This window comes from Lepidochelys kempii, chromosome 1, assembly GCF_965140265.1.
Source record: "Lepidochelys kempii isolate rLepKem1 chromosome 1, rLepKem1.hap2, whole genome shotgun sequence".
Classification (NCBI taxonomy): Eukaryota; Metazoa; Chordata; order Testudines; family Cheloniidae; genus Lepidochelys; species Lepidochelys kempii.
The window spans coordinates 202,919,193-202,931,885 of NC_133256.1; the positions used below are offsets into that span (position 1 = coordinate 202,919,193).

At 44.8% G+C, this 12,693-nt stretch overlaps 1 protein-coding gene across 2 annotated transcripts in view; it reads right to left on the reverse strand.

The window, feature by feature from the left end:
* Nucleotides 1-12,693, reverse strand: part of ARHGAP31 (Rho GTPase activating protein 31) — a 91,702-nt gene that overhangs the window by 16,917 nt on the left and 62,092 nt on the right. For both annotated transcript variants that reach the window (XM_073308932.1, XM_073308922.1), the window contains exons 2-7: nt 12,010-12,112; nt 11,291-11,435; nt 5,761-5,843; nt 4,915-5,022; nt 3,213-3,358; nt 1,074-1,272 (exon numbers count right to left, since the gene is read on the reverse strand). In XM_073308932.1, coding sequence (XP_073165033.1) covers nt 1,074-1,272; nt 3,213-3,358; nt 4,915-5,022; nt 5,761-5,843; nt 11,291-11,435; nt 12,010-12,112 — 784 coding nt within the window. The remainder of the gene's footprint in view (nt 1-1,073; nt 1,273-3,212; nt 3,359-4,914; nt 5,023-5,760; nt 5,844-11,290; nt 11,436-12,009; nt 12,113-12,693) is intronic.

The following is a 12,693-nucleotide window of genomic DNA, read 5'->3' on the forward strand; positions in this document are numbered from 1 at the left end:
ATCTCCTTACAGTGTGTATGGTAACACCCATTGTTTCATGTTCTCTGTGTATATAATTCGCCCCACTGTATTTTCCACTGAATGCATCCAATGAAGTGAGCTGTAGCTCACGAAAGCTTATGCTCAAATAAATTTGTGAGTCTCTAAGGTGCCACAAGTCCTCCTTTTCTTTTTACAACTAAGCTAGTGGTTTTAAATCCTTTTTTCATTTGTGGGCTGCTAAAAAATTTCGAATGGAGCTGTGGAACCTGTTGGAAATCTTAGTCCGCAGACCACAGGTTGAAAACTACTGAATTAGGCAGATGGACACCTCATGCTGCAGTTCAAACCAGCCACCAGCAGGAGGAGCTCTTACAACAAATGATTTCAAGATCTGTTTCATATTCAGTCAGGTTGGGCAGATTCAGGGAAGTCAAGGCAGCTGCCTTACAGGATGGGCCTGCCTGGTTCTGTGCTGAGGAATGGTGGACGTATGAGAACACAGAGACCTAGAAAAGTTGTATGATCACATTTTCAATGCTTGCAAAGAGACAGACTGATTTCTTCTCCTTGGAGATGGGAGCACAGTAACCCCGATGGTGTTGGTATGTTCATCGATGGGTGGAGAAGGGGATCACAATGTAGGGAGTGGGCGTGCAGCAGGAGGGGGAGCATTCTGTCTTTCACATAACATTTCAAATGGCTAAAGTGGGACACAGCTGGTCACCACCATCCCCAGCTGCAGGCACCGTCACCAGAGCTTCACTTGCTGAGAGTGCGCCACACTCAGTCCCTGTCTTCCCGCCCAGCCCACTCAGAAGCAGTATCATTCCCCATCCCTGTGCTCCCCTGCAGCCACTGAGCACGCCCAAAGGGGCTGAGCATGCCCTGGAGCAGCTGAAGGCACTGTCTTCGCTAGCTCTGGCCCAGCCAATGGTGTGTACAGCTGCGGGCGCCACCGAATGCGGGAAATGTTCCACTTCAGTCAGCACAGGAGGTTTTTGGGAATCAAAGCGGGACAGTCCCGCCAAACTCATGACCGTGGGGAGGTATGCTTTCATCGGTTTGTATTTCAGCTTTCTCTGGGCACATACTTGCTGTCGGGTAGGTCAACGACAGTGTGGAAGAGGGATCCGGTGACTGGGACAATTTCAGGCAAGCTGTTCTCTCTCCTCTCTTTCCGGGCAGGGTGGGAGGCTGACAGACTCCGTGCCTGAGCTTCTTCCAGACTCACCAGTTTCATAGGCAGGGAGGCAGAGGGCAGGGTCAGACTCTTCACAATAGGCATATTCTCTGAAAAGGAAAAAAGAACATTCAAGCCCTGAAGGGAGAACCTAAGAAGGGTTCTCATATGTTTCCTCCACAGGATCACCTCTTGCAGGGGGAAAATCACTTGCTTAGAGATGCGCCTGTCCAATGTGTCCTCTGTCTCCACAGCAATCTTCTTCATCAGACTGCAGTGCCTCCCAACAAGGCTCTGCTCACTAGCCACACTCTGTATTGTGCTCTACTGGCTGCTGCTGAAGCCTGAGTATGAAAGATGTGTGTCCCTCCAAAACACCTGGATCTCAATTCTCCTGAACTTTGGGGAAGTTCAGATCCAGATCCCAACTTTGTGGCTGGCCCTTGTCTCTACTCTGTAGTCTTTCTCCCTGTTTGTTTAGGGGGGTTGTTTTGAACAGTGACATTACTTTTTCCTTCATAATTAATTTTGTTCTGGCAAAAGGACAATCAGGGAGAGTGAAGGCCCCTGTTTGTGTGGGCAACAGCAAGACTAGCTTCCCACACACTGCCTCACCAATGGGCCAGCCTCCTCTCAGAGTGGGAGGGGAGTTCAGCCTCTACAGTCTAATCAATTTTGGCCTTTCTGCTGAACAAGGGAATCAATGAGGGCCAGTGCTGGTGGCTTCTGTGATATGGGAACTTCCCCACTAAGAACTGGACTAAGACCGTCCGTGTATTCCTCACAGGACTCCACACAGCTGTTAGCAGGCAACAACGTTCAGTCACTACCAAAACAGGCCAGATTTGAACTGGTGACCTGGAGATCAAAGGCTCTGCAACGCATCACCAACCCTTTATGTTGGTGAGTCACTACTCCATCATGACATTTGTGCCAATTTGAACTAATCCTAGGGCAGAATTATTCATCCTGCAGCCTCTAACCTCTGCCATGGGAGAACAGAAGGCCATAGGCATTGCATTAGCACTGGAAGAACAGGGGTGTCCACAGGTCAGGGCTGGAGCTCTGAGCGGGTGATTTCCAGCAGAGGACTTTAAGGGTAGTGACAGAGCTGGGTGTGGGGAGGTTGCATAGCCACTGCCTACACTGTGTCTTTAGGCAACATGGTAAGTCCCTCACTTCCTTAAGTGCTAAAAATTCCCCTAAAGCTCAAATAAAAGCTGAAAAGAATTACAAACTTATAGGGGTGCACATTTTTGAGGTTATGTGAGGCTAATCAGGACCAAGAGCCCCCGTTAAAAGCACTTTCTCTACAAGCCTGTATCTGAGTAACAAGAACAGTATTTCCCAATTCTGCTGAAGTCCAGGACAAATTCTCAGTTTATGAAATAATGCCACCAGTTATAAAGCAGCAAATCCTTAGACATATGATCCGAATGCCATGCAAAGCACACACTGTAGTTTTGGACATGTTTTTTTGATGGCAGGAAGGGCTGGGATTAGACATGACAAGCAAAGGGAGGAGAAGGCTGTCGACAGAGATGGGGACAAGGGTGTGAAGAGCTATGATTGGAGAAGGCCTGACATTGCAAGGAGAAGATTTTAGGCTGGGCTCAGGCTGTTGGTGGGAAGGTTTAGGGTTCTAGGCATTGGTGAGAAGAGCTAAGTGGGGTGGCTAAGGTTAGGATGGATTGGAATATCAAGGGTAGATCCGTGAGCGTCGATGGGAAAGGTTAATGTTGGGATTGGGAGTACTGTCACGCTGGTGAGGAGGGAGTTGATGAAAAGTGTCACGATTAGTCGGGTCAGGCATTGGTGAGAAGGTTTAGGGTGGGTTTGCATTTTGGTAGGGACTATCGGGGATGTTGAAGAGAAGGATCTGAGGTGTTGGTGAGAAGTGTTACAGTCAGTGAGGGGCTAGGGTACTAGTGAGAAGGTTTGGGAGCATCTATGAGAAAGGACGGGGTTGAAATTGGGGTGTTGGTGGGAGGGGATGGGGCTAGGGTTAGAGCGGCCAGCAGTTAGCGTATGTGGCAGGGGAGGTAGTTACCATCATTCTCCATGGAGCTGGCTGTTATATTGTTGCTGAAGATTTGATCCACATGATTCAAGATAAACTCAATCACCAACTGTTGGACTCGCACCTCCAGGAAAGCTGCATCTCCGTTGCAGCCAACAGCCTCGATCTCCTTCGACCTGTACCACAGGGGGAGCAGCCATAAATACAATAAAACCCCTGCATCCTAAGATACAGTATGTGAGGGAGAGAATTGCTTTGACCTTCCCCAGTAGGTCATGGGTGGAACCTTTCCCTGATACAGCAGGAATGTTCTGGAATAGGAATTTTTTACCCACTGTTGCTCTGAGTCTTGTTCTTTTTACTCTTCCAGTCCTTTATTCTCTCTTTAACTTTCCATTCTTTCTTTATTCTTTCCCCATTTCCTTTCTCATCTCTCCTTTTTCCTTTTGTGTTGCTTTCTCCATTTCCTCTCCCCTTTGCATTTTAACTAATTTTATTCATCAGAAGTTTTCTTTTTCCTATTTCCACCATTCTATTTTTCCTTTCCCACCTTCTCTCGGTCCTCTTACTCTATTCCTTTTAGAGACTAAACCGAACACTGGGCCCAGCACCCCCTCAGACTTTGGCTCCAGCTCCAAACTTTGTGGTTTGAGCTTATCTCTGTAAGGTGGATTTGAAGCCAAACCACCAGAACTGAACCCAATCAAATGTGAGGGAAGAGCAGATTTGAATTCCATGTCTTGGGTTCTTCTTTTTCCTGCTATTTTTTATGACTGTCTTTTATGACCTTAATATCTATGAGTCTATGAGTCCCTGTCCCTTCCTTCACTCCACCCAGCACTCTTGCATTCTCACTCTCTCAGCAGAAAAACCTTCCTTATCTTGACATGCCAAAGTGTTACTGAAGAAATTATCTCTGGGCAATGGATCCTTTGTAAAGTTAATGAGTGGTTTGTTAGATAACGGTTTGGGGCATTGCCAAAGGGATAACCATGTAAGGAGACTGCAGTTGCATTGCCTGCTGCTTTCTTGTCCTCCCTGGGACTTGCATTACAAAGGAAACAGACTTCAGGTCATTTGACAAGAAGGACAGAAGCTGGAATGGAAATGTCTGAGTAGTAAACATCCACTTTGCAATGTTCAATAGTTTCAACATTTGATCCAATCACAGGATTGGCTCTCAGCATTGATTTTCACGCATGGTAAATTACGAAAAACTGCTTGGTGATCTTGTGATACCAGCGAACGTCCACTAGCAACTATCTTAAGATCTTCAAACTCATTTCATTTGTGACCAAAATGGATTTGGATTCAAGTCATCTATAACATGTAGCACTATCTCCCCTTCCCGAGTCACTCATTGCTCTGTCCTATCAAACTCAATCACCCATATTTTGAAAACAGTTGCTTCAATCCCATAATGATGAGCAAACGCCTCATTTTTAAATGGACACTGTCAAAAAGAATATAGTTTTTAGAAATCCATAGATTTCCTTCCCTGGATATTATTAGTAAAACCTCAGGTTATTCAACTTGGGAGAATTTTTTAAATGATATTTACTTTGCACTATTATTTATGCTGTTTATTTCTTTGCATTTTTCTCAGCGGGCTCGGTCTGTGACTAACTGGTCAGTCTCTGTTTACTGTCTGGTCAGTTTCACTCTTAGATGATCCAGCAGTAGCTCAGCAGCGCTCCCCTAAGAGTGAAGTGAAAAGAAGTCCTTACTGTACCTGAGGAGATTAGGTGCCCACACTAGGGCCAGGTTCCTGGTGTGCATGTTGGTCATGTTGCTGAAGGAGGCCAGGTGAGTCAGATGCTTGATCAGGTATTCCAGAGTCCTGCAAGCATTTGGTTTGGATAAAGAAAAAGTCTTCAGCTCCTGCACATGTGATCAAGTCTCCCATTAGTTGCTAGCCCGCGAGATTACAGCAGTCTGCCATATAAGATCTGCTAACAGAATGCTCCTTTAGCTCAAGAGGTAGAGGCCTGTGTTTTGGTGCTGATAGTACTGGTTTCAGTCTCCCGCAGTGACTGTGGGGTCTGTATATATGAGACTGGCAAAATGGGCACCATGGCTCAAAGCCAGAGCAGCGATTTGTGATGTCAGAGTTTATGAGCAGTGGTGCAGAACACTGTGGATGTTGTTATTGCAGATGGCTTCATGTGGCACAACCCAAATGAATTTGAGGAGGAAGGTCAGTAGGAAGCAGAAAGAAGGGGGCTACTGATGCATATGGTGGCTGTGGAAATTCAGATCACATTGTATGCTTAAATACACGTGCTTAATTGCCTTCTCCCACTTGGACAGCACTGAGCAACTGGCCAAATACGTTATGGCAGCTGGGAGGGAGAGCCGGGTTGACGGAAGCTAGAAAGGGCTGGTTGCTCTTTCAGACACATAATGCAATGATCTGTTTAATTTTATTTAGAGGACAGGTGAATTGCTCTTGAATTTGGTGGCAATGAATGAACCCACCTCTCAGCTCCTCCCCGAAGCTGAAGCTGTTTCAGAGAATCCTTCCCACAGCTAAGAGACACCGTATGGATCCCCACAGCCTCAACGGCTGAGTTCTTACCTGTAATGTGATGGTGGAAGTTCCTGGATGACATTTTGAATTCGGGCCAATTGCTCCTCCTCTGGGCAGCGAGATATTGCCTCCTGTGGAGAGAAAGGAAATAGTCCATTGAGGTGATGGATTTAGAGGAAGTGAGGAAGTGACAGAGAGAGACGTGTACAGAGGCCTGGCAGGTGTCAGAGGGAGCACTGTCTCATTACATTACAGAGCTATGAGTAGGAAGTCCTGCCACTGACTTTCTGTGAGACCTTGGGCAAGTCACTTCACCTCCCTGTAAGGATAACCATACTTACCCACCTCACTGCGGGGCATAGAGCCCTAGTCTCCTTCAGTTCACAGCTGAAAGTCTGGGCCTTAATTCATTAAACACTTTGAGATCTTCAGCTGCGAGATGTATTTCCTTTTTCTTCTTTTTGACTCCTGCCTTCTCCCTCCCCTCCTTCCTCCCACTCATTTTTGAAAATTGATTCCCCTTCCTCCCCGACCCCGACACACACACACACTGACTGGGAGAAAAATGGAAAGAAAAAAAACAAAAAATACGGAGAGCGGGTGGAGGAAGAGAGGGAAAATAAATGAAAGGAAAAGAGGAGGAAATGATAAATAACAAATGAAAAATATTGAAACTTTTTCCAAAAAAAGTTTGAGAACAAATAAAAAATGGGTCCTTTTTAAACCCTGTGAAATGAAAACAGCTTGGGACTTGTGGGCATGAAAGGCAAAGTAATTTATAAATAAAAACAAGCATTATTATCTACTGTATGTAGATACAGCAGCTCCTGTGATGATGAGGTATTTTAGATGAGCTACAATGACAGGTGCCTAGAAATACAATTGCATAGACAGAATAACAAACATCTGCATTAGCCATTAGAGTGGAACAGCGTAGATAAAACGGAGGTGAGGCACCTCCCCACCACCACTAGCCCGGCAGTTCTCTGCAAAGCAGGAGCTGAGAGGAGATTTAAGAACTTATTGTCTGAATTCCTGAGAGTTCTTCTCTGCATTGTTAGTCTTCTGTCAGCTATTCCCTTTCAACATTACAATGGGAGAGGAGAAGCCACTAGGAACTTCAAACAATGTGAGGCTATCTAGGATCCACCTGCCCACTCTGCTACTGCTGGGGGTTGGAGTGAGTTCAAAGAAAGACACGGTGACCGCTCCTGCCAACTGGAGTTTTGCCTACATAAGGACGTCAGCAAATCTAGAACTGAGATGAAGAAAACAAGCCTTTCCTAACCATCAGTTGCTTAAATATAATTAATTTGAAATCACCAACCACAACCACAGAAACCCCTTCCTGTGTTTTCACTGTCACTACTACATTCCCATTATTTATTCTGCTGTCACTATTCTCGTCACTATTCTTTTCACTATCAGCCATCCTTTATGCAAAACCACATGTAAATTGCCATAATCAATTTCGCTACCAGAGATGGGCATGAACTGCATGCCGGGATCCAAGCAGCCCCCACTTTGGGAACCCAGATTTGAATTCTGTGCCTTGAACCTATTTCTGATCTTTGTTGTCAGCCCACAACCACAGGTGCATAGACACCACCACCATCACAATTACCATACCAAGCAACAGAAGCATCAACAATGTCATCAGTCAATACCTTCACCATTGTTACCAATGATCTCACCAATAAGAGCATAGCCAGGATCACCAACACAAGTCCTTTAATGTCACTGACATGGTACACGTGTGCTGTCAAACTTATATACCATTAATCAGGCATCGATCGAGGAGAGGGCTTTGCAGCAATAATGAATATATAGAGAGAGATCAGGTGTTCATATACCACCAGCCTGCCTCCAATGTCAAAACAGTTGATGGGGAGAGAGAGACGGACACCTTATTTGGATTAAATGAGCTCTAACCTTAATCTTCATTCAAAGCAGGAACTGAGCCTTTTCTGAGGTTCAAAGAAGTTAGTGGGGTGAAAGTTAACCTGTCATTTTTTTTTTATCTCCACAAGCCTCAGCTCCAGAGATAGTCCCAGATAAAAAGACAGCTCTGATACCTCTGAACTTGGGAAATCCAAATCTGAGCTTTGTGCCTGACCCCATCTCTGCTATGGGCTGAACTGAAAACCCAGAGATGAAAACTCCTGAATTGGGGGAAGTTCCACTCCAGATTTAAATCTTACAACTCAGACCCATCTCAGCTGATTATTTTTGTTTCAATCCACCAGTGGAAGTACTGACCTATAAAAAAACCTGTTTCCATCATTCGAGAGAGAAGAAGCACAATAAATCCTACGCTTCTCATGTGAGATTTCCAGGCCATTGGTTCTGACCAAAGATGGATCAGGAGAAGCATCCAAACATTTGGATGCAAATCTGAAACATCAGACATCAGCTGGGTTTTGGCTCACACATTTCATTTCTAGGTTCTAGGAAAGGAAGCTGAAACAGACAGCAAGCAAATGCTGATTCATGTGATGTCATGACTGACTCAGACTCAACAGCCATACTTCTCAGCCAACTGAGCTAGAAACCCATGGCATGGCTTACAAAACCATGGGGCACCATCTTCAACATGTGGAATTATAGATTCGGAGCATCAAGAAGGAGAGGACACAGAATCCCAGGAAAAGCCAACTGCTTTTATTTAATGTATTTTTTTCAAATGTAGCATTAATTGCTGATTGTTTCACCTTTCACCTTGTGAATGGGAAGAAAAAATTGGAAAGAGACAGGGAGTTTCAGATACACAGTCAAGGACAGACATGATCTCTTACCCTTCTACTACACTGACCACACTGGGTGTGCTCAGCTGGTACCCTGTTCCTCCTAACCTCTGGCTAGCAAGTGGAGTAAAACTGAGGAAAGAAGAAGGTGTGTGGCCTTCTGTTTTTGAATTGGTTCGATGGAGCAATCAGTCCCTTTACACTAGTGTTAGAATGAGTCTGTCAGTGCCAGAGTCACCAACTCGATCAGAACTGGATTATGAGCTGGTGAAGGCCCAGAGCAAGAGGGAGTGTCACACTGCAAAGGTAAATATGCAGCAATGCCATGGCAGGGTCATCGCATTTATAAATGTGATACCACTGAAGCCGAAAGGCTAATCCCTCTCTGGTCATTAAGAATTTTCCTATCCTGAGACACTAATGTCTGAATTACTGTGGTGACTCAAAGCTGTGCCTAACCTTCCTCAGACACAGTGTTGAGTGAGGCAGACAGGGTGGGATTACCAGGCATCCCTGCCTCCCACCCACACCCTGCTGTCTAGGCACTGGGGCACCCATCCTACATTCAACCAGACTCCCCATCTGGTGGTTTTCGCTAGACTTTGGGGAATAGTTTCTTTTTTGGGGGCTTCTGTTAGTATTTCTAGTCAAATGAGTTACCCACTGTAAGTAGAAATACCTATAGTTAAGGCTGCCCAACAGTTCCCATTATAAAACCCTGAAGCCAACATTTTTCAAAATGTTCAGCGAATCAAAATCTTGAAAAAAAATTGCTTCGGGTCAAAAAAAAGATATTTCATTTGACCTGAAACAAAATGTTTCATTTTGATTTTGAATGTTTTTTTCACATTTTAATTTAAAAAAAAATGTGAAGGAAATTTCCAAACAAAAAGTCATTTAGAGCTGAAAAAATGAAACATTTCCTTTAAAAAATGTCATAATGAAACATTTTCACATTTTTGGATTTTTAAAATTATTTTACCTACACAATTTGGCAAAATCAACACAAATTCACAAAACGTTCCAGTGTCATCCAATCTTGCATTTTTTGCCGAAAAAGGTTTTGGCTGAACAATTTCACACAGCTGTAATAAGAACCTGTTTTCAGTTGCTTTTAACTTTGCCAAATCTTAATCATCCCAGTTCTCTATCCCCTCTACTCCTTATCCCAGTCTCCTCCCACACTACCCCCCCAGACCCGGCTCCTCACCCCTTTGCATATCCTATCAGCCTTTTCTTCCTTCTTGTCCTCCTGCCTGGGCCCAGCAGTGAAAGCACAAGAGAGACCATCTTCCTGCTCTCAGTTCCTATGTCGGGCATGATAGTTGTCCCTGGGCAGCCAAGAGAAGTAACTGCAGGGAAAGTCCTGTTCAGCCCCTGCAGCCCTTAGTTAGAGCATGCTCAATACAGATGGAATCTTTGGAGAATTTAGCTGCCAAACTCTAACAAGTCTCTAGTGAGCAAGTGCAAACTGAGATTGTTCAAAGACTTAAAACTTGGCCAACTTGCACATATTTTCAAGGGGAAAACAAAAGGCTTTTCTGTTCTACATACATTCATATACCATGCTCATCACTATAATATCTAGCATTCCTGACACCAGAGTGATCCCCCTGCCGAATTTCTAGTCTCTGCTTCAAAGTTAAGGGGAGACACCAAAGCTTCTCAACAAAACAGTTCTAAGAATTTTTGAACATGGGCAATACAATGTACTTTTCCCTAATATCGTTCTGAGAAATGAATGAACTGTTTTATCTGAAACTTTCCAAAAACATTCAATATGAGTCAGCCAGCCAGCGTGGAAAATTTCAGCCCAAATGATTAAAGATTGGCAAAGTTATAACCAAATGAATGCAGGGTTTTATAGTGGAAAGCATCAGGCAACCTTAACTACAGGTGTTACTATCTGCAGTGCCAAAAATAAAATATTAACTGTCATCAAATTGTCCAGTTCTTTTAGAAATCCAGCTATGGTCACCAGCACAGACTTAGGGAGGCTCAGCAGCAAGGGTCATTGTCTATTTTTCTGCCCCCAGCAGTCTGCTCCTACTTGTATCCACACATAATCTGTATTCGCTTTGCAGAATGGAGTTATTACACTTTGAATTACAGTTACTTTAAATGAGGTTACAGATTTCTGCTTGAACAGTTTCCACCTTCACCTGCTCTTTGTATCCAGGACATGATCATTATGGCCTGATTTTCCATTGCCCTCTACTTTGTGTCATAATTTACATCAATGCAAACTGAGTGCACACTAGCACATCTGCAAGATGTAGTATTTTACACCCACTGTGCACTCGCTGTGAACAGGTGTAAATGACTGCACAGTGCATCAGACAATCAGGCCCTGTGAATTCACATGTTATAAAAATTACAAGCAAAGGACAGCAATGGGGGAAAGAATCAGAATTAGGGAGGAAGGGAGGGAGGGCCAGAGGAAGGAAGGAAGGAAGGAAGGAAAGGTTCAATGAGACAAAGAGAAAAAAAAGCGGGGGGGAAGCGAGTAAGAGAAAGAATGAGAAAAAAACAGAATGAGAGAGGGAGATATGGAAGAGAAGGAGACAGTGTAACACAAAGATAGAGGGATGGAAATAGCGAAGAGAATGAGGGAAACAATGAAGGGACAGAGAGAAACAAAGTGAGAAAGAGCGAGACAGCAACAGACAAAATGAAAAGATAGCAGGAGTGTGCATGAGCACTGATGGATGATCCCCCTACACACACACACAAACCCCTGACATGGGGTCATCAGAGTGAGACTAAAACACAACCAACTACCTTTACCAAAACACATGTGCATGCCGGGCTGTGAAAAAGAATAAAAGGCTCACCGTAAATTTCTTGTAGAGCTCATAAGTGAGGAGTGGGTTTGGAAGCTCCCTGAAATACAGCTTGCAGAGTGACCCCACACAGTGAATGTCCTGAAGGTAAACTTCCCTTGTCAGGTCTGGACATTGATCAGAGCCAAACTCCTGCCTGAAACAACACAGAAAGAGATATAACAGCCTGGAAGAACAGGAGCTGGAAACAGTCCATGCCTAGTTGTCTGTCACAGGCAGAGGGGAAAGAGAAATATGTTATAGGCTGGAAAGCAGAGATCTGCCTCTTTTACCTGCAACCTGGACCAGATCTTCTCCTGAAGCTCAGGCTCCAGGTTCATTCTTCTCTGGTTTTCCTCACACAGCTCCACTGATGGGTCCTAAAACTGACATACAGCGACTACCCTCTCCTGAGGTTGGATACTCCTGGACTGCCCCTGAGGTTGGTTACTCCTAGGCTGCCCCCAAAGTACTCCGTTAATGGACCCAGAGTGGGGTGCTTTTGGGGGGACAAAAGTTAGTCTCCATAAAGTAGTGTGTTTGGTCTTTACCAGTGTTAGGAACTAAGGTTTTCTCTAAATCTGGTCTCCTCTTTACCAGGGCTGGGCCCTGCTGCCCTCATTACACTACCTTGGGACGACATTCAACAAGTCTATGCCTGGACTAGCCCCAAACAATGGTACTGAGCAATGCCACTGAACCCCGCTTTGCAGTCAGACCCCTGCCCTTACCTCAGCTTCTGTATGTTGGATGTCACTCCAGAGAGCCGGTAGATTCCATCCACAATGCCATGGGTCTCAATGAACTCGGCACAGCTCCTCAGCACGTAAGGGACTAATAAAGGAAAGGAAGATGAGGTCAGCAGTGACTAGGCAGAGAGAAGATCTTTCATGAGGGTCCTCAGAGGAGAGAGTCCCATTAAACGGTGGCAGAGCCTCTCTGCAGTGACCAGGAAAGGATATTGTAATTGGTGAGATCAAGAATAGCAAAATAAAATCATTGAGGTGGCCACAAATTGATTTACAGAGCTAGACAGAAGGTCGCACGACAGTTCTGCAGCAGCCATGGTCATCATCTGTTCTGACAATAACGGCCTCTAATCACACGGCTGCTCTAGCCATACCGTGAAATGCAAGAAAAAGGCTTTTTCCAGAGGGGAAAGTGATTCAATCATAACTGGGAGCATGAAGAAGTGGGAATCCTCCAAGCAAGCTGTTCTCAAGAGGTCTCCAGCTTAGCTGTGTTGTGCCAACTGGTCTGATTAGTTTGCTTAAAAATCAGAGAAGCATCTACTCTTGTGTGTGAGCCTAGTACCCAGTGACTAGGGTTTAGAAATACCTAGAGAGATTAGATTAGATGGAAATATAGGCCAGATCCTCAAACTGACATAGCTCCTTGGGCTTCAAAAGAGCTCC